Genomic DNA, 22,235 nt, shown 5'->3' on the forward strand with positions numbered 1-22,235 from the left:
AGTCAGTCTTGCAAAATCCGAACGGATTCAATTCAACCCACTTTCACATGATGGAGTCTGAACACTGTTTCATGCATAGCTGTTTTACTCCAGACAACATCGTTCTAATCAAGGAAACTGTCCACAACATTCTCAGCACCAGTTTGATTCAAGCATCTCTTTGCATATGTGCATTAAGCCTAATGGCTTCCAAAGTTTTTATTACTTATGTGCATTGAGCTTAATGGTTTCCATAATATGTATGGTACCCATTGCAATTTTTCATGAGGGGTCCTGCAATGAATCTGCACGGTGCAGTGAAACCAGTTGACAGAGGCACTAGATGTTCCTGTTTGGATTTCTAGTACTTCTCAGAAAAAGAGTAGGAGAATTTCCTTGATGTCCAGTCTAGATTTTACCTAGTCCCAACTTTCCCATGGCCTGTGTAATATTCAGCTTTGGTCTTGATTGAAGATAGATCATAGGCCTAATGGAACCAGTATATTAAAAAAATCTTTGTTTTAATTCTCTAATATATGAAGGAATGATTAATACAGAGTGAAATTAGGATTTAAACACTTTAAATGCAACATGGAGACATTTACACAACACAAGGATTTAGTCCGTGATTTGTGGAATAATTATTAAATTACTATGAGCATGAAAATATTTAAAGGGAGCATTGTGTTGTTTGTACAGCAAGGGGCTGGTCATTGCTGATATAAAACAATCGATAAAAAGTGGTGCTGCATACTGTAACATAAAAACACTGAAATCAGTGGAAGTAATTGAAAGTGGAAACAAACTTGAAATTGCAAGCTGAGTTCAAAGCACTAATGTTTTTAATGCCATTGAAGAAGGATGGGTCAACTTGTACTTAAAAATCGATCGTTACTGCTAAATCACTGAAATTTAAAAAAAAAAAAAAAAAAAAAAAGAAAAGAAACTCTTGATGGTGTTGTATAAGGATGATCAACTTGTTCTAAAAATGGCAGCTTTGATTTGTAATGCATTCAATTAAAAAGAAAAGCTTCAGTGCTGCTTAGTGCCCCAAATGTATGGGCTCTGGTAGCACCAGAATGTGGGGTACAATGTTGAAGAGACTTTGCAAAATCGTGTAAGCAGAAACAGTTTGTGACAGCGGGTTGATTTCCATTTCTAAGAGAAACATTTTGAAAAGTGAAAGTATATCTTATGTAGCAACACTGCATAAAGTTAGACTTTGATAAAAAGTGCTCATTTTGGTTAAAGTGCATATATCCATCTGTGATGACTGCTGCTTGACGTACTTAATAGAAACTGCTCTTCTTTGTTTTTAGGGTCAATGGATATGTACAAAAATAGTTAAAACATACAGTAATGTGTCCAGAAACCTTAGATAATCATTTTGTAAATTCTGATGTTTAAATATGCACTATTGTCTCACTTTGTACATGCAGTGTATGGTAGAATGTCACTGTAGTAGGTAGTGGGATTAGATCCCTTGAGGCCTGTCTTTTTCGCTTCTGTGGCTCATCTATGAATCTATAAAAGTGTTTCACTTGGTTAAATTGCAGTACTTAATCTATAGGGAGGGCTAAATGATCTCCGTTGTGAAGTACTTACAGTAAACTATTGTTCATTAAAAATATTTTGGTTCAGATGAAACACTGGTAAAGGATCTTAGAGCTGTTACCTATGACTGTAAGCAAAGCTAAACTTGGCCTATCATATCAAATTTCTGTCATAGCAGAGGTCTGTCTTGTTTCAGTTAAAGCATGTTATCAGTGCTGAGGTCATTAGTGTTCCTGAAGATGTTTTAAGCTCGTAAAGCTAATGACATGAACAAATCCTTGCAGTCCAGTTGTAGCTAGTATAGAGTTAGTCTGTTTTCTTTTCTCGTACAGCAGCAATTTCACTTTATTTTCATCTGCTCAGTTTTGAGGCGTTATAGAATATATGAGGTCATTTTTAACCGTGTTTTTTAAAGGTTTGATAAGTAAGTCAAAAGAAAAATCTTGGCTGCAAGGCAAAACCAGATGGAAACCAAATGTTAAGAAAAAAGTCACGATTTTACAACAAAAGGTAGTATGAATTGCATTCTTTATACATGAAAGTTTTGGAAACTAACAAAGTTTTCAAATGCAGGGTTCTTTGAGATGGTGAACACTTTGATGTAGTAGAACACTTCTTTGTCATTATTTTTGTTACTTTAATAAAAGTTGCATTTAATTGTTGAAATTAAATAAAATATCACAATGCATGTATTTATCACATAATGATTTGTATTAAAATTGGTAACTTGGTAGTGTACAATGTTTAAAAGCATGTTGGTATGTCTAGCCGTGTAGTGAGGCTAGTATTTGGAGTTATGCTGTAGTATTTCTGAAAAGCTAAAAGTAAATATGTTATCTACATTTATGCATGCCTGCTTTCAGAGACTTGGGCATTACAGGTTAAGTGATAGAAAAATATTAATTACAGACATTTGCAATGTGTACATAAAATATGAATGCTCGTAATTAGCAACTGTTCATTATTAATGAAGACTGTCTGTGTATTTAACATAAGGAGATGAAGCACTTTAAAATTAGAAGATGAAGTATTTCAGATTTTCCTAAGTATCTGTCATAACTGATGGAAAGATGTTGTGTGTTAATGGAACCAAAGATGTGTTGTTTGAATTGAGGCATTCTTGCACAGAAGTACATATGTAACTGAAAAAGTCTAACTGCATTGTCTTGTGAAGTACTGCAGTTATTCTTTAACCAAATTTGTCTTGTAGTTTACAATCCTGAAATTCAGTTTATACACAGATTTTCTCCTATTAAGAGTTCTGTGCTGCAGCTAGATGATTCTTGGAACATTTTAATGTAGACTTTCTTGCTGAAATATTTATTTTTATTTAAGTAATCAAGATTGTGGATTACTGCAGAGTATTTCAGTTAACACTTGTTTTTTGTTTTTTTTTTAATTAGCACATGTTAAAAGTAATGAAGTGTTTTACTCTGCTTTGTTTGTCTGTCACCTTCATTGTTACACACTGCAATTCCCCTCACATGTACTCTTCATTTCCATTTTTACATGTTCTCACGAAGTCTGGCTTGTTGATCCCTCTTAAAGTCAGCAGGTATACTTTCTAATAATTCGAGCAGATCCCTCAGGATACTGGTACTGCCTCATATGAATGTCTATCTTGTAAGCACTGGTCTGCCCTTTCTTGTCCTTGGTGCCTCTTTCTGCCAGTGGTTACCTCCATTCTTTGAAGCACGGAAGGCAGTATTTGTTATTCTCCTTTAAGGATTGACCTTGAAATGGTCCTTCTCAGCTATAACCTGTGCTAAGAGGCATCAAGTTCAGCACAGAGAGGAAATAGTTAACATAAAATTTAAAAACAGCTTGTCTGTGTCATAGTGCACTAAATTGCTTTGAAAGCCAACAACACATTAAAATGTGTGTGTATGTGGGTATATATAAATCTCTCTCTCTCTCTCTCTCTATATATATATATATATATCTATATAACATTTTTTTTTTCATACACTTATTTGCAGTACTTACTTTATCCTATTCAGAGTTGCAGAGAGCTGGAAAGCAACAGGCTTAAAGGCAGGATGTAAATGTTCTTCGTGTTTCATTGTTGCAGTCATCACACTTGGGTTATCTGCCTGCAGGTAGTCCTCAGTCAGCCCGAATACCAGAGACTTAGTATTTCTGCATCGGTTACTGTTGCTGCAGGTCTGACATCAGTTCATCAGGGGTATAAAAACAGGCAGCCAACGCCATAACATCGGTCTTTCTTGCCGAGGAGCCTGAAGCAGAAGCAGTTTGCACGAGTGCCGGTCGGCCGCTACCTGAGTTTTCGTTTCCGAATTGAATTATCGCGAAGTCTTATAAAGCTAAGTACCCCATTGGGGGTCCTTTTTTCTTGCTCTAACCGATGTCAGAAAAAGTTAACAATTGTCTTGCCTGTGGAAAGCAAATACCACACCTAGATTTTCATTCTTACTGCGTCACCTGTTTAGACCCAGACCACGACGTACCTCGCTATCGGTTTTGTGCCTTGTTCAACGGCCAAACTGTTCGTTGTTGGGCCTTTATTGTCGCTAAATACTTTTGTTCTCCGTATTCCGAAATGGCTTTGGTAAGCCACCCGACTACTGATCTTCTGAAAAAACGTAAGGATAAAGGCAGAGACAGACCGTACAGGTCCTAAACTGCCAACGGTGCTTCCGTTAAGCTAGTCGCCAGTTCACCGGTACTTTCGCAGCCTCTGATGCCCGCTTCAGTGGATTCGCAGGCCTCTACCGAGACTCATTCAGAGTCCGGTATTCTGCGAGACTCTTCTTCGACTACGGAACCTGCGGATGTCTCTACCTTGGATGGGTCCGGAGCCGCTGAGCAGGCACCTGTTTCTGAGGAAGTTCTTCGCACTAATGATATTTGACACAAACCGACCACTTTTTTCACGTCTTCAATTCTGTCTAAAACTACCGAGTTTCTAAGGCCAAGAGTACGTGCTACGCCTAAAAAACAGACAACCCAAACTCATTCATCTGCTTCCTTGCCACAACATCAAATGCTTAAAATGGCAGAAGACCTTGTAATGTTGATTAGGGGAAGCCAGCCTTCCCCTGCTGAGAGAAAAAGAGACCTGTCCCCAACAGCTTTAACATACCAAGAGTCCGACGACTCTGAAGTATCTGATTATGAAGAAATGCCTTTATCTGCTTATGAGGATTCAGATGCAGAGGAATCCATTCCCTCTGCTTCTCCTCCAGAGGATTTTTTCCTTTGGTGAAACCTTACATACTTTAAGAGAGAATTTCTACTGAGAATGCCAAGACTATCCTCATTCCAAAAAGAGACTCAGAGAATTTCTTGATTTGCCACAACATAGGCCTTTAGCAATACCCCCAGTCCTGGATGTTGTGGATGATGCCTTTATGCAATCCAGTTTAACTCCTGAGACTTTACCCCTGCTCCTAGGAGTCCAGATGGGTACTACAGAGTTCCTTTTCAAAAATCCTACTGCTGACCCAGAAGTCATCTCCCAGGGGCCTAAGGGTATCAAAGCAACTACAGCTAAGAATCTCACCCCTTCGGACAGGGATTCCAGAGCTTTAGACAGATGGGGTAATAAAGTATACACCTCTGCAACTCTCGCCATTAGGGCTTTGAATTGCCAGTTTCACATGCTGAAGTACCAACAACATGTTGTGGAACTTAAGCAAAAAATAGCTACCTTTACGGACTGTGCAGAAAATAAAGAATTACAAGAGCTTATGCATTCTGCAAGCCAAGTCAGCAAGCATACATTGCAGTGTGGCTTTGATGCCCTAGAAGCATCTTGCAGGGCAGCGGCCACTGGTTCTGTACTGAGAAGGCATGCTTGGCTTAAGGAGCAGACCTTTGCTAGACCATGTCAAATCAAAATTGCTAGACTCTCCTTTGAACAAGGACAATCTGTTTGGCACTAAAGCAGAAGAGGTTTTTAAAAAGATGGAAGAAAAAGCTAAATCTATGCAAACAGTCAATGATTTCTTGCAAGTACAGCCTCCTAGATTCAGTAGGCATTGCCCCTCGAAACATTGGGCCTTTCCAGCCCCCTCAAGGCCATCTCAAACTAGATCCAGGGGAAACAGACCCCCCAGACTACAGTATCAGGGTATGCAGAGAGCTAAGCAATGGAGTGCTTCCACTTCAAAAACAGGGAGTGCTAAGCCACCCCCTTACGGAAAGAATTCACAATGACTTCTCAACTCCACTCCCCTCCTCTGCCCAACTGCTTGTGCCCCTAGGAGGAAAACTTGCCCATCATGCAAAAAACTGGACTTCCATCACCAAAGACCGATGGGTCTTCAACATTGTATCCCAGGGGTACACATTTTATTTCCACTCACTGCCAACCCCAAAACGGTTCCCAGACCTTCCTCCAAACCAGTGGGCAGAGGCACAAAATCAATTTCAATCCCTGCTCTCTCTCTAAAGGCAATTCAGCCTGCTCTTGCGGAACAGATAGGTCAAGGGTTCTATCCGGACTTTTCCTGGTACCCAGAAAAGAGAGCACTTGGCGCCCAATCCTAGATCTTTCCATTCTAAACAACTTCCTGGTGGTACCAAAATTCAAAATGCTCACCCTGCAGCAGTTTTTTCCTGTGCTGGCCAACGATGCCTGGTTAGCCACCCTAGACTTAAAAGAAGCCTATCTGCACATCCCTATATGGGACTCATGCAGGAAATATCTACGCTTCAGGGCAGGATCTATGCATTATCAGTTTTCTGCACTTCACTTTGGATTATCCACTGCTCCCAGAGTATTTACAAAATGCTTGGCTCCAGTCACTGCCTACTGCAGACAGAGAAAAATTCAAATTTACCCGTACTTGGACGACTGCCTGATTCAGGCAGACAATCATGAAATGTTGTTGCAGCACCTGACATTTGTAAAAAAACCTTCTAACCTCCTTGGGGTACACTATTAACGAAAAGAAATCAAAACTAGTCCCCAGTCAAAAGATTGTATTCCGGGGAGCAAGCATAGACACAGCATCCCAGATGGCATTCCTTACTCCAGAAAAACAAGCCTATCTGACAGACTACTTCACTCAAATGGCCACCAGAACCCAGCTATCCAAAAGGAAAATCCTGCAGGCCCTAGGGTTCATGGCCTCATGCATCCTACTAATTCCATATGCCAGACTGCATATGAGGAAACTTCAGTGGTACTTAAAAAGTCTTTGGTGCCACCATTCTCAGGACCTGGAAACCATCATTCCTATCATAACTTGTCTAAGGGCAGAGTTTCTTTGGTGGGCAGCAGCATGCAACCACAACAAGGGACTGCCTTTTACTCAACCCCACGCTGCCCAGATCCTAACCACAGACACATCAGACTATGCTTGGGGGGCACACGTAGATGACAAGTGCATTCAAGGCCACTGGAGCCCAAGTCAAATTAATCTGCACATCGACCAAAAAAAAGATGCTAGCTGTGCAGCATGCTCTAACAGCTTTCAGATCCCTACTCTCACCAGGACCCCTAGCCACGGTGGTGCAGCGGTAGCATTGTCGCCTCACAGCAAGAGGTTCTCCCGTTCGATTCTCATCTGGAGCGCCTTCTGTGTGGAGACTGCATGTCCTCCCCACGGTCGAGTGGCGTTTGAAAGACGTGCGTGAATGGGAGTGCCTTAGTTGAAGGTTGGGCATCGGGCTGGCACCTCGGCACCATAAAAATCGATCGCCAATCATTAGCGGACCGGAGTTCCGCTGTAGTGACCCCTAACCAGGAAAAGCTGAAAGAAAACAACAACTCTCACCAGGACCCCTGCTAATAAAAACAGACAACACCACAGTTATGTGGTACATCAACAAGCGGGGGGAACCCACTCTGCAGGCTAACCATGGCCCTGTGGAACACGGCCTTGGACATGCAGGTCCATCCGCAAGCTCAGTTCCTGCCAGGCAAACAAAACTCACTGGCAGACTTGAGCAGAAATCTCCTAGACCGACATGAGTGGCAATTAGAGCCCAGCACCTTCAGCCTTCTGATTCAGAAATGGGAGACCCCAGAGGTGGATCTCTTTGCCTCCCCCTGCAATCACCAGCTCAGCAAATTCTGCACCAGGACACCTCACAGCAGGGCCTGAAAAGTGGATGCCCTATTCTTCCAGTGGGTAAACCTCTCAATCTACGCATTTCCCCCTCTGCCCCTTCTCTCAAGAATATTGCTCAAGATAAGACAGGACAGACCAAGGACAACCCTGATTGCCTCAGATTGGCCACGCCAGCACTCATACCCACTCCTGCACAGCCTGTCACCGGTGCCACCCTGGCACCTACACCAGAGCCTGACCCTGCTCACTCAGCAGGGGGGACAAATCTTGCATCCGCAACTGCAAACCCTAAATCTTGCAGCCTGGCTTATTCCTTGAATTCTCTCCCAGTGAGTAGCCTAAGCAAGCAGGTGTTGGACATCATTCTTGAAGCCAGAAGACCCAGTACAAGGAAATCCTGTGCTGATAAGTGGAAAAGGTATTGCTCCTGGATTCAGTCTAAAGGAGAGGACACAACTCTGCCCTCCCTACCTCTAATCCTGGATTACTTAGCAGATCTACTCCACAGAGGCCTATCCTTTACTTAAGGCCACCAAAGAGAGCACCCACCCCTGCTTGGGACCTTAACTTTGTACTGGAAATTCTCCCACTGCCCCCTTTTGAGCCTGCAGCATCAGCAGACTTAAAATTCCTCTCTTGGAAAACAGCATTGCTCCTGGCCATCACTTCAGCGAGATGAGTGTTGGAGCTACAAGCACTTATGGCTGTGGAACCCTTCATTATTTTTCATGCTGACAGGGTCTCCCTCAAGAATAATCATTCCTTTATGCCCAGAGCAATGTCCAGTGTGGCTCTCAACCAATCTGTCCGTTTGCCAACCTTCTTCCCTAATCCTCAAAATAAAGGGGAAAGGATCCTGCACTCTTTGGACATGCACAGACATCTCAGATTCTACCTGGATAGGACTAAGCCCTTCAGGAAATCAGACCAGTTACTGCTCAGTTTTGCACTGGGGCAGAGGGCAAGGCCATTTCAAAACAGACAATTTCCAAATGGATAGCACACTGCATCCATTTCTGCTACAAACACCATGGGAAACCAACCCCTCAGGGGGTCAGAACACATTCCACTAGGGCAACTTCTTCCTCTACAGTATCCCTCAGGGACATTCTGGAAGCTGCTACCTGGAGTTCTGTACACACATTCACCAAGCATTACCACCTGCCTATATTTTCCAAATCCAGGGCGGGTTTTGCAACTGCAGTCCTGCAGGGCATACTAGCCAGCCCAAACACTTCTTGATTGCCTCCACCCTTTCTACAGCTTTGGGAATCACCCCAAGTGTGATGACTGCAACAGTGAAACATGAAGAACATAGTACAGTTGTGTACACTTACCATAAATGTAGATGTTCGAGTGTATTCACTGTTGCAGTCCTGGTTTCCCTCCCTCCAGCCCCCTTCTCTCTCTCTCCTCTCTGTGTGTACTACTCACCCCTTACAGGAGTATTGGTATTTACTGTTTACTGGTGGAGATTTTTCCACCATAGCTTAGCTCTCTACTGGGGGGGCTCCTGACATTTGGGGCAAGAAAAACTGATGTAATGGTGTAGGCTGCCTGTTTATATACCCCCCTGACGACCTGATGTCAGACCTGGAGCGACAGCAACCTACGCAGAAATACTAAGTCTCTAGTATTTGGGCCGACTGAGGGCTACTTGCAGGCAGATAACCCAAGTGTGATGACTGTAACCGTGAATGCACTCGAACATTTACATTTATGGTAAGTGTACACAACTGTACTTTGTGAATGTGCACCAATCCATCATTGAAAAAAACTAAACTGAACCTCCCATCAAATACACACGTGGACAAAGGGAAAGGACGTGCAGACTCTGTAGATAAGGTACGCCAGCCTGCAAATCTTTTAAGTATGTTATCTGAGTAAGTGAACTTAACTTGGTGCCTTGTAGACCTTTTTTTCAGCCATGACTTGGCTGCAGGAGGAGGCAAAATGTGGTGTACATTGACAGTTAAGGAGAAACACAGTGACAAAGGGCAGGGTATACTGACTCCACCCAGGCAGAAATTGGATGACAGGATTGAACCACATTCATTGGAACACTGAAGCAGCAAGATTGCATTTTGGGTACCAGGGAGCTTTGCAGATATTTCAGGGATATCAGTTAAAACACCTGTAAGAGTTTTTATGATATGTGATGTATATTTTATTATAGTCCTACCCTGGAAAATGGACTGACAGTGCATACCAATTTGAGCTGTGAGTGAGTGAAATAGAAAAAATGAAATTAAACAAAATGAAAAATACCTGTCAGCAGAAGAAATTGGGAAAATGAAGTCTGGGATATAGAATACACAAGTATAATAATGTAGTCTTTTATACAGTATGACTGAACACAAAAGTATCTAAATGTAAACATGTCAGACAAACGAGAACATTCTAAAGACTGAAAATTAGCCATCACTGATCGTTGGTCTGAATGCTCCTTCCTCTGGGCTGATTACCAGTCATGTTTCAGATAAGTGCCCTGTTAAAGTTTCTTCTTATCTTTTCATGATACTTTATATTGGGCGACTTCAACTACCCAAACATAGACTGGGAGCATTACTCAAGCCCCAGCACCTTAGCCCAAAGGTTCCTGGAATTTATAAACTCAAATGCTATGGAACAACTAGTCACCACTCCCACAAGAGGGGAAAACATACTAGACCTGATAATTACCAACATGGGGACTCTATGCTCCATACCAGAAGTATATCCCTCATTGGTAAGATCAGACCATAAATTAATTTCACTGGATATCCACATCCCGACCCCACCCCCAGCCCAGAAAACCACAGTGAAAAACTTCTCAAAAACTAACTTCACACTTCTCAAAACCGAAGTGGAATCCTTCAAGGCCCCAGAGCCAGTGGAAACTACGACCCAAACTGCAGAATCCTATATAAACGCATTCTACGGACATCTCCAGGAATGCATGGATCATGCTATCCCAAACAAAATCAAGACCCAATCATCCAAAGGCAGGCGTCCAGTCTGGTGGACCCCAGCCATAAATAAACTGTACAACAGAAGGAGGAAGCTACTACATGATAGAGCAAAATCCCTAAAAGGGAAGGCATCTCTGATCAGTACTAGCAAAAAATTGCGATCCCTCATAAAATCCTCCAAGGCCAGCTTGGAGAGAAAAATTGCACAGGACACTAAAGACAATCATAAGGCTTTTTCAGTTATGTTAGGAACCTGGGATGCAACTCCCAGACTTGTTCTGAGTTGATTCTAACGACAAAAATACACTGAACCCACAGGCATCGCCAATATCCTGGCAGACAGGTTCAGTGCAAACTTCTCCACCCCCTCCCCAAAGAGCAGGTATCTATCCCAGCAGAGTGCAGCCTCCCAAACATCTCTGATGCTCAGGTGAAGGCCGCCCTCTCCAAAGCAAAAAACACTGCTTCAATGGGACCAGATGGCGTCCCAGGTTGCGTCCTACATGAACTCCAAGAAGAACTAATCCCCCAAGTAAAACTGATGTACAATCTCAGCCTCACTATAGGATATGTGCCCAAAGAATGGCGTACAGCAACAGTGGTCCCACTCCACAAAGATGGCGCCTCTGCGGACCCTGGAAACTATCGCCCCATAAGCCTGACTAGCCTAGTATGCAAGGCTATGGAGAGGATCATCATGGAACTCATAAACAAAGACATTGGGGACCTACAGACACTAGATCCTACCCAATTTGGCTTCGTCAAGGGCAGATCCTGCCTTTTGAACCTGGTCAACTTCTTCGAAACGGTCACCAAGGCCATAGATGAAGGAAAGGTAGTCCACACAGCCTATCTCGACCTCGCAAAGGCACTTGACACAATACCCCACTCAGGCATCATAGATAAGCTATCCAGCCTAAATATAAACCCCTATGTCACAAGATGGGTCGCAAACTGGCTCAAAGACAGAACCCACAGAGTCAGAGTTGCTGGGGCCATGTCAGACTCGAAACCGGTCACAAGTGGCGTCCCACAAGGTTCTGTCCTGGGACCTCTCTTGTTCGGTATTTACTTTTCTGAGGTACAGGCCAGCGTGGGAGGACTATGGCTCACCAAGTTCGCAGATGACTGCAAACTGGGCGCCATAATTGACTCTCCAGCTGACACAAACATCCTTCAAAAGGTCTCGCAGAGACGGATAACTGGTGCCAAAGCCATGGTCTAAAGCTAAATGCCAAAAAGTGTATAGTCATACCCTTTGGCAAAAACAATGTGCCCACAAATTACCACATAGGTGGTAACCCATTAAGTACAGAGAAAGTAATTAGGGATCTGGGGACCCAAGTTGATAGCAATCTCTCCTTTGACAACCACATTGCCAAAGTGGTTAGAAAGACCTTCTACATAGCCCACCTCATCATGAAAGGATTCACATCTAGATCAAGAGAGGTAATTGTGCCCCTTTATTCATCCCTCATCAGGCCCATCATAGAATACAATGCCCTTTTTGGGATGTACCTTACCCGACACCTGCAGAAATTAGAAAGACCCCAAAAGTATCTCACCAGAAGGATCAAGGGACTCAAACAGATGCCATATGCTGCTCGGTTAAAAAAACTCCAGCTCTACTCAGTTGCATACCGCCTACTTCGAGGCGATCTATGCCTGACATATAAAGCTATGTCCAACCCAGAATTAATGGACATGCTCCACCTCAGTAAATCTAAATCCCTTAGAGCCACGCGCTCGAGAGACTTGAACCTCAGCACAGAAATAAATGGAACATGCTGGAGGGACCGATTCATAACCCAGAGGCTCCCTTCGCTCTGGAATAGAATTCCAATTCATGTTAGGCAGAGCATCTCACTGACTCTCTTCAAGAAGAATCTTGATGAGTGGATGGGGGATCGTAGGTTTGTCCCGGGGATTACTTCCGTGTCACTATTAGACAGAGGCACAGTAAACTAAACTTTAAAAAGGGCACAGTATACTCAAATCAATGGGTGGCATAAGCCAAACACAATCGGGCTAGGCTTATAAATGCCCCAGGGCAGATAGCCTAGTATGAACCTATGAACATGTCACCTAGAAAGGGAAAATGTCACCCAGAAAGGGAAAATGTAAGTGTGGGCAGCAAATTCCCCATAAGGATCGTCACAAGCAGTGTCTCTCTTGTTTGGGTGCTTCTCACGACCAAAGTGTTCTATTTGCCAAGTGTTTCTACAAAAGTCCCTACATAGTCATCTCTCCTCCTTGTCTGTTTACCTGGAGAGACAATGTCTTAAAATGTGGCATAAGGTGCTATGGCAGAATCTTCCCATCCTGAAGGTCCGCCTCCTGCCAAGAAAAATGCCAAAAGAGTTGGGTCTGGTTCAGCTGCTGATCTGCTTCTGTTTGGTCATCTGTCTTGAGGCTGGTGAAAGCCCAGAGGATGACCCGGCTGTTCTGATTCCTCTGCTGCAACTATATCGGAGACTGGCAGGGATCCGACTTCCCACATGTCCTCAGAGGCTCAGCAGACATACGTTACGGATGTTGAGGGGTAATTTCAGCTGATTGTTTCAGAAGTGCCAAATAGGATTCCTCAGATACTTGTTTGGGAGGAGATTCCTACTGTGTTATTTGAATGTCAGCAAGGGTCTAAACCTTCTAGGATGTTTAGGGCAGATGTCCCACAGAAGAAAAAACAAAAAAGCAAACATGTTTCCCCTGTTCCTAAGGATCCCCAGTGTGAATTTCTGGATTTTACCCTGGGGTTATTTAATGCACTAATGGCTTTGAAGACTCCCTAAGGAGTTTCTGTCCTTGCTCCCCCATGTCCTCTACTCCACTCGGGAGGTCCAGAGAGCAGGACTCCTCTGAAGAGGAATTGGATTCTGAAGAAGAATCTTTGGTATATTCCTCTCACATTCTTTCTGCACTGGATTATGGCTCTGAGGAAGAAGACTTTATTAGCCCAGACTCTCCCTTTGAAGAACTCTTTTGGGATACTGATGTTCATCATGTTATACTGCTGCAGTCATCACATTTGGGTTATCCTGCCGTCAGGCGGTCCCGCAGTCGGCCGAATCCCAAAGTCTTGGTCCGGCGTCGGTTTTCGTCGCTTCTTCCCTGACGTCAGTGTGACAGGGGGATAAAAGAGGCAGCCAACGCCATTTTCTTCAGTCTTTCTTGCCACGCGGTGCCCGAAGCAGAAGCAGTTCGCAAGTGCCGGTTGGCAAGCTCCTGAGATTTTCGAATCGAATTTCAGCCCGAAGTCTTCTCTAAAGCTAAGTACCCCGTTGGGGAAACTTTTCTTGCCTCAGACCGATGTCAGACAAAGTTAATAATTGCATTTCTTGTGGGAAGCAAATACCTCATAAGGATTTTCATTCTTATTGTATTCCTTGCCTAGGCCCAGACCACGACGTCTCTGGTTGTCGGTTTTGTGCTAGGTTCAACAAACGTGCAATCAGGCGTAGGGCAGATTTCGCCCGACATTATTTTGGCAGAAAATTTAATTATAGCGTGTCGGAGCAGCCGACATCAGCAATATTTAAAAAACGCAAGGATAAGGACAGGCAACCAAGGCCAAGACCAGATACCGAGGCCTCAGCAAGGCCTGCCGCCGGTTCTCCAGTTTTCATCGAGGTGCCTACGCAGCCCCTGACTACCGCAGATTTAGAAATTCTGACGGCCTCCCAGACTGAATCAGCTGGGCCTCAGGAGCCGGTTCCATCTCACCCCTCGGACGCCAACCCTGACGGTGATCCGGAGATTTTGGACAGGCCTTCAGTTTCTGAAGGTGTCTTCAAACTGACAACTATCTCTATTAAGTCTTATGCTAAACTTAAAGCCCCCTAAAAAGTTAGGAAACCGGGTCCACAGGCCCCTATGCCTAAAAAACAGATGCTTAAGATGGCTGAGGATTTAATTACCCTTATCAGGGGTTCACAACCCCCTCCTGACAAAAGGCCTAGACTGGAGGAAGATTATCCTTCCTCTGACCAAGCATCCATTTCCTCAGCTAACTCTGAGGACCAGGATTATTCCTTCCCTCCTTATGAAGACTCAGATGCTCAAGAGTCCATTCCCTCTGTCTCCCCCCCTGAAGACTACTCTTTTGGGGAAACTTTACACACCATGAGGGAACACTTCCACTGGGAAGGCCAAGATTACTCTGACTCTAAGAAAAGACTCCGTGAGTTTCTTCTTCTCCCACAGCATAGACCCCTTGCAATTCCTCCAGTTTTAGACATTTTGGATGATGTTTACACGAATCTAGTCTAAACCCAGATTCCTTACCTCCTGCACCAGCTAAACCAGACAGATACTACCGAGTTCCTGATTCTCATAAGTTTCTATATAAAAGCCCTGTTGCAGACCCCAAAACCATTTCCCAGGGTCCCAAAGGGGTTAAGGCCTCTACTGCTAAGAATCCACTACCTTCTGAAAGAGATTCCAGAGCATTAGAAAGATGGGGAAGAAAGTGTATACGTCTGCCACTTTGGCCATGAGGGCCTTAAACTGCCAATTCCACATGCTAAAATACCAGCAGTACTTGATTACACAGTTAAAGCAGAAAATGATCCCTCAGACAGATCAACCTGATTTCAAAGAGATGCAGGATTTGCTGCATGCAGCAGAACATGTGGGAAAGCATACCTTGCAGTGTGGTTTTGATTCAGTGGAAGCCTCATGTAGAGCAGCTGTCACAGGATCTGTAATACGTAGACATGCTTGGCTAAAAGAGCAAGCCTTACCAGAACATGTCAAAGCAAAGTTATTGGATGCTCCATTGCAGAAAGATGTGTTATTTGGTGTCAAAGCAGAGGAAGTTTTAAAGAAAATGGAAGAAAAGGCAAAATCTATGCAGACAGTTAAAGATTTTTTACAGGTACAACCTCCTCGTTTCAGCAGAAACTGGCCATCAAAAAACTGGTCCTTTCCTGCATCAGACAGACCCCAAAGGGGTAGGTACAGACGCCCAAGGGGCAGAGGCCAACCACAAGGTTCTTTCAGGCCTAGACAATGGCATACAACAACTCAAAGAGGTGGAGACAAAAGATCTCAGCCCTTCAGGAAACAAACACAATGACTTCCCTCTTTGTCTGCTAAGCAAAATTGCCCTGGCAGCACCTTTGGGAGGAAAACTGGCTCTATTTCCACAAAATTGGCGCATCATAACAAAGGACAAATGGGTTCTGGATATTATTACCCGAGACTGCAGATTTCATTTTCACACTTTACCACGGATGAGAGGCATGCCAAATCTGCCTCCAAACCAATGGGCAGAGGCACAAACGCAAATTTCTGCTCTCATGGATATGAAAGCAATTCAAAAGGTACCTACAAAGGAGCAAGGTCAAGGTTTTTACTCAAGACTACTTCTAGTACCAAGAAAGGACAAAGCCTGGAGACCCATTTTAGACCTCTCAATTCTAAACACTTACCTGGAGGTACCCAAATTCAAAATGCTCACACTACAGCAGCTTCTTCCCATGCTGGGCAAGGAGTCTTGGCTGGTAACGTTGAACCTCAAAGAGGCATACCTGCATGTCCCTATCAGACAAGATTGCAGAAGATACCTCAGATTTTTGGCAGGTACAACGCATTATCAATTCTCTGCATTGCCCTTTGCCTTATCTACTGCACCCAGAGTATTTACGAAATGCCTGGCATCAGTAATTGCATACTGCAGACAACGAGGAATACAAATTTATCTATATCTGGACGACTGCCTGATCCAAGCGGACAGCAAGGCCATTTTATTACAGCATCTGGCATTTGTAACAAAGCTGCTAAGTTGCCTAGGGTACACAGTAGACAAAAAGAAGTCAAAGCTAATACCCTCACAAGATATAATATTCCTGGGTGCCAGCTTAAATACAACAGCCCAGATGGCTTATCTCACGCCAGACAAACAAAAACAACTGACTCAATTCTTCAAAAAGATGGCAACTTTTACCCAGCTCACTGCAAGGAAAATCCTGCAGGCATTGGGGTTCATGGCATCCTGCATTCAACTAATTCCACATGCAAAGCTGCATATGAGGAAATTACAATGGTACCTGAAAAGTGTATGGACTCAACACAGGCACAGCCTCGAAACAAGTATACCTCTCATTCCCTGCCTTCAAAAAGAGTTCCTATGGTGGGCTCAAGCATGTCAAATAAACAGGGGTCTTCCTTTTGTCTTACCTCCAGCAAACCAAACTATGACAACAGATTCTTCAGACTGCACCTGGGGAGCACACATGGCAGGACAGTGCATACAGGGCAAATGGTCTGCAAAACAAATGCATCTACACCTCAACCAAAAGGAGATGCTAGCTGTGCAAAATGCACTGACAGCCTTCAAAGGACCTCTTGCATCCAGGACAACTACTAAGACAGACAACACCACAGTTATGTGGTACATAAACAAACAGGGAGGAACACACTCCTACCCTTTATGCAGACAGGCAATGACCTTGTGGAACACAGCATTGACTTACCAAGTACAACTGCAAGCACAATTCCTGGCAGGAAAGGAAAACATATTGGCAGACGAATTAAGCAGAAATTTGGCAGATCCTCATGAGTGGAGACTACACCCACAAGTATTTTCAATGATAACTCAAAGGTGGGGACGCCCAGACATAGATCTATTTGCCTCCCCCAACAATTGCCAACTACAGAAATTTTGCACAAGGACTTATCATTCCCTAGCCTGGAAAGTGGACGCCCTATCATTCAGTTGGACAGCATTGACAGTCTATGCCTTCCCACCACTACCTCTCTTGACCAAGGTATTACTGAAAGTCAGATCAGAGAGACCTCAAATGATCCTCATTGCTCCGGACTGGCCACGTCAGCACTGGTACCCATTACTAAGGACCTTGACTCACAGCCCTCCATGGATCTTACCTCAATTCCCACTTCTGTTGACTCAGCAAAACTCTCAGATCCTTCACAGTCAGCTCAGGACTTTAAATTTAGCTGCATGGAGAATACCTTGAATTATCAATCAACACTTCTCTCAAAGGACTTCCTGAATGTCATTTTGGAGGCCAGGAGGCCCAGCACCAGAAAAACTTACTCAGACAAATGGAAAAGATTTTGTGAATGGAACAAGGCTAAAGGCCAAAATCCTTGGATACCAAACATTCCTCAAATACTGCAATACTTAACTGAGATGCTACACAAAGGCCTTTCTTTCTCATCCATTAAGATCCATGCTTCAGCCATTTCAGCTCAATATAATACGGATCCTCCCATATTCTCACACCCTTTACTAAGGCAGTTTCTCAGAGGGGCTAAGAATATAAGACCCCCCAAAAAAACCCCAATGCCAGCTTGGGACCTCAACTTCGTTTTAGAAAAATTAACACTGCCTCCTTTCGAACCAGCCTTCTCAGCAGAACTATAATACATGTCATGGAAAACAGCTCTGTTGCTGGCTATCACTTCAGCATGCAGGGTCTCAGAACTACAGGCAGTTATGGCAGTGGAACCTTTCATCATTTTCCATCAGGACAGAGTCTCTTTACGAACTATAACCCTACCTTTATGCCAAAGGTAGTATCCAGTGTGGCTTTGAATCAGACCATTCATTTACCCACCTTTTATCCAAACCCCCAGAATAAAGGAGAAAGACTCCTTCACTCTTTGGACATTCACAGACAGCTACGTTACTATTTGGATAAGACAAAGACCTTCAGAAAAACTGACCAACTCTTTGTATCCTATGCTGCAGGTTCACAAGGAAAGGCTATTTCAAAACAGACCATCACCAAATGGATAGCACATTGTATCCGCTTTTGCTACTCGCACCATGGGAAAGCAGTGCTTGTTAATATTAGGTCCCATTCTACCAGGGCTACAGCAACCTCAGCAGCCTTTCTCAGGGGGGTTCCAACCAAGGACATTCTGGAGGCAGCTACTTGGAGTTCAGTGCACACCTTTACCAAGCACTACCACCTTCCATTATACTCAAAAACCAGAGCTGGTTTTGCCACTGCAGTTCTGCAGGTCATCCTAGCTTCACCTAACCCAGTTTAGTACCAGCCACCCATCCATAGCTTTGGGATTCAACCCAAGTGTGATGACTGCAGCAGTATAACACGATGAACATAGTACAGTTTTGTACCTACCATAAATGTAGATGTTCGAGCGTATATACTGCTGCAGTCCAGGTTACCCTCCCACCATCCCCTCTACATACCAGGGTGTTAGTTATAACTCCATGTACATCAATCTACTGGATGCATGCCTATATGGTGTATTTGCTAACAGCTAGTACTATTGTTTATCTACTAAGGTATTTTTGCATAGTTATTTGTATTGCCTTCCTAGTTGGGGGCATCTGACATCTGGGGCAAGAAAAACTGAAGAAAATGGCGTTGGCTGCCTCTTTTATCCCCCTGTCACACTGACGTCAGGGAAGAAGCGACGACAACCGATGCTGGACCAAGACTTTGGGGTTCGGCCGACTGTGGGACCGCCTGACGGTAGGATAACCCAAGTGTGATGACTGCAGCAGTATATACACTCGAACATCTACATTTATGGTAGGTACAAAACTGTACTTTTCTTATAGGATAGAATTCTTTATTCAAGGTTTCTGACATTCAGAAGAAGTATTATGAGCCCCTCCAGATGGAGTCCCCTAAGCCCTCTACTGTCCCTCCTGTCCTGGCTGCCCTTTTAGGTACCTTTTCAGCAGCTTCTGTGGCCCTGGATTGTCAGCCTCCAGCCCCTAAGAAACCTGACAGATTTTACTGGTGAGTGTAAGTTTCTTTACAGATTTCCTTCTACAGACCCTTCTGTAGTCTCTGTCTCTCTTCTAACATACTCTCTAAGCTTTTGCCTTTTACTAAACTGCTTCCTTCTGACAAGGTTAGCAGAGCTATGGAACGGCTGGGGAAGAAGGTATATATGGCTACCACCTTGGCCTTTCGGTCTATTAATTTTCAGACTCATATGACCATGTATGTTTTAGCATTCTTTCTTGGGCTTCCCAGGCTCTCTCTGACCTTTCTGATTCTGAAGAAAGGCCTTCGCCCTTTCTTTACTGGACTCCACTTCTCAATTATCCTGCCATTCTGTTAAATGTAGTTATGATGCAGTTGATGCCTTCTCTAGAGCTGCTGCTTCTGGTTCTGTTTTGAGATGTTACTCTCTGCTTCATCTCCAGCCTGATGATATTAAGGCTAAAGTTTTGGATGCTTCTCTTGATGAGAAGAACCTTTTTGGTTTTGCAACTACTGAGCCACGTCTGTGCAGTATAAGGTTAAGGCCTTGTGGAAATGTGTTTCTCCTATTCCTAAGTTCCAGAGGAATTATCCATCTAAATCTGCTTTTGTTCGCAGACAATCTTGCCCTCCTCCCAAAGGTAAGAAGATTTCTAGGCAAGATCCTCCAGCCAAGTCTGCTCAGACTCCCACTTTTCAGAAACCTCCTTTTCAAAACAAGCCAGGTTCTGTCTGATTGCTTGCTTCCCCATTTACTAATTCAAGTTCCTTTATCTCTTTGTCTTTCCCTGTTCCTTCCCAGTTGGTTAAGGATCACTCAGAACTCTTAGGTTCTGTTCATTGTCTTTCGGGGATAATTCATGGTATGGAAATCCCTTTTTCAATTTCTGGGTATCCCTCCTCAGGAACAGCTTCCTTTCTTCCCAGAATTGCTTCATGGCTGCCTAGCATAAGGCACCATTCAAGCTGTATCCCCCTTCCCAGTAAGGAAGGCACCTAGAGACCCATTCTGGACCTTTTTCAGCTAAACATCTTTCTGAAGATCCCTTCCTTTCGGATGTTATCCCTTCAGACCTTGTTTCCTCTTCTTCCCTAGGTCTCCCATCCCAATTCATCCCCTTTTCCGGAAGTTTTTGCAATTTTCTGTTTCTTCCTTGTATTTTCAGTTCCCTACTTTGCCCTTTGGCATTTCTATTGCTACAGGGGTTTTCACCAAATGTCTCGCTTCTGTGATTGCTTTTTGCAGGATGAGAGGGATTCAGATTTTTCCTTATCTAGACTACCTACTCATTCAGGCTTCCTCCCCAAAGACCTTAATTCAGCACCTGTGTTTGTCTCTTGCAAAGTCTGAGGCTTACAATAAACAGAAACGAATCCTGTTTCCTTCTCAGGGTCATGCTTTTCTCTGTTGCTGGCTCCAGACCATCATTATGCTGGCTTCCCTGCTTCCTCCAAAAGCTCCTTTTCTCTAATCACCTATTTTTCAGTCCTTTCTTCCTCTTGTTTCATTTACAGCCATGAAGTTTCTAAAGGCACTAGGTTTCATGGCTTCCACTATTCCTATGCTACCTCTTGCCAGGCTTCACCTATGAAAGCTTCAGTGGTTCCTAAAGTCAGTACGGATCCAACACGGTCATCCTCTAGATTTTCTAGTCCCTCTTCTTCCATTCCTCATGCTTGAGCTTCAGTGGGGGATTCATTCGCTGTCTGTCAACACGGAACTTATTTTTAGCCCCAAGTTCCCTGTCAGGAACTGTCTTTGAATGCCTCAGACACAGGGTGGGGAACCTTTTTCGTTCCCCCTCAAGGTCTAGGGTCTCTGTCCCCCTTTGTCGGAGGTCATGCTACATCAGTATAAATGGGATGAGAGCTATCCTTTTCCCCATTCAGACCTTTCATCCCCTTTTTCTTCCAGGGCTTCTCAAGTCTTTACAGAGAATATCACAGTGATGTGGTACACCAACAAGCAAGGAATGACATAGTCCTACCTTCTTTCTAGGTTAGCTGTTGAAGTTTGGGATCTAGTTGTCCAGTATCAAGTGAATCTTCAGGCTGTATACATTACTTCATTGCAGAACATAGTGGCAGACTCTTTGAATAAGTCCAAAACACAAGCTCACAAATGGATGGTTCACAGAAATATTTTTTTGGACATTTCCATCAGTGGAGTACTCCTCAGGTAGATGATCCTGCCCCCCCCCCCTGAACAGATGACTTCCTCTTTATTGCATAAGAGTTCTCAGTCCTCTGGCTTGGAAGGTGGACGCCCTGTCTTCTTCTTGGAAGATGTTTCTCTACGCCTTCTCTCCCCTTCTTCTAATTTGGAAGGTCCTGCTCAGGAATAGAGCAAGACTCCCCCAAAATCTTGTTGGTGACTCCCTTTTGGCCCAGACAGCATTTGTTCCCTCTTCTGCACCTAACCAAGGGCAATCACCACAAGCAACCTCACAGGGTAGACATACTCACACAGGACAGGGAGTCTGTCATCCATCCTCACTTTTCCACTCTTCAGCTGACATTGTGGGCGATAGGGTCTTGATCCATTTTAGACACCTGTTTTCTGAGGATGTGCTTAAGGAAGTTCTTTGGGTTTCACTGTTGCAGTCATCACATTTGGGTTATCTGCCTGCAGGTAGCCCTCAGTCGGCCTGAATACCAGAGTCTTGGGATTTCTGCGTCAGATGCTGTCGCTTCTGTGACGTCAGGTCATCAGGGGTATAAAACATGCAGCCGATGCCATTACATCAGCTTTTCTTGTTGTGCAGTGTCCGAAGCAGAAGCAGTTCGCAAGTGCAAGTCGGCCGCCTCCTGAAAGTTTCGTTTTTCAAGTTTCAGACCTGAAGTCTTCTAAAAGATAAGTACCCCATCGGGGATTCTTTTTTCTTGCTCTAACTTCTTCTTTCGGCTTTTCCCAGTTAGGGGTCGCCACAGCGGATCACGTGTTCGCTCATGATTGGCAATGGAGTTTACAGTGTCAAGTTGCCAGCACGACACCC

General features: G+C 44.0%; 1 protein-coding gene across 5 annotated transcripts in view; it reads left to right on the forward strand.

Annotated features, from left to right (window-relative positions):
• The window catches only part of PPP1R13B (protein phosphatase 1 regulatory subunit 13B), a 2,314,431-nt gene that overhangs the window by 331,992 nt on the left and 1,960,204 nt on the right, over positions 1 to 22,235 (forward strand). For 4 of the 5 annotated variants that reach the window (XM_044074499.1, XM_044074502.1, XM_044074500.1 and 1 more), the window contains exon 1: positions 1,903 to 2,043. The exons of the other annotated variant lie outside the window; for it this stretch is intronic. In XM_044074499.1, coding sequence (XP_043930434.1) covers positions 1,918 to 2,043 — 126 coding nt within the window. In that variant the 5' untranslated portion in view covers positions 1,903 to 1,917. Of the gene's footprint in view, positions 1 to 1,902; positions 2,044 to 22,235 lie in introns of those variants that run through there. 5 annotated transcript variants of the gene reach the window in all.

Source organism: Protopterus annectens, chromosome 6.part0 (genome assembly GCF_019279795.1).
Source record: "Protopterus annectens isolate FY-2018-M chromosome 6.part0, PAN1.0, whole genome shotgun sequence".
NCBI lineage: Eukaryota > Metazoa > Chordata > Ceratodontiformes > Protopteridae > Protopterus > Protopterus annectens.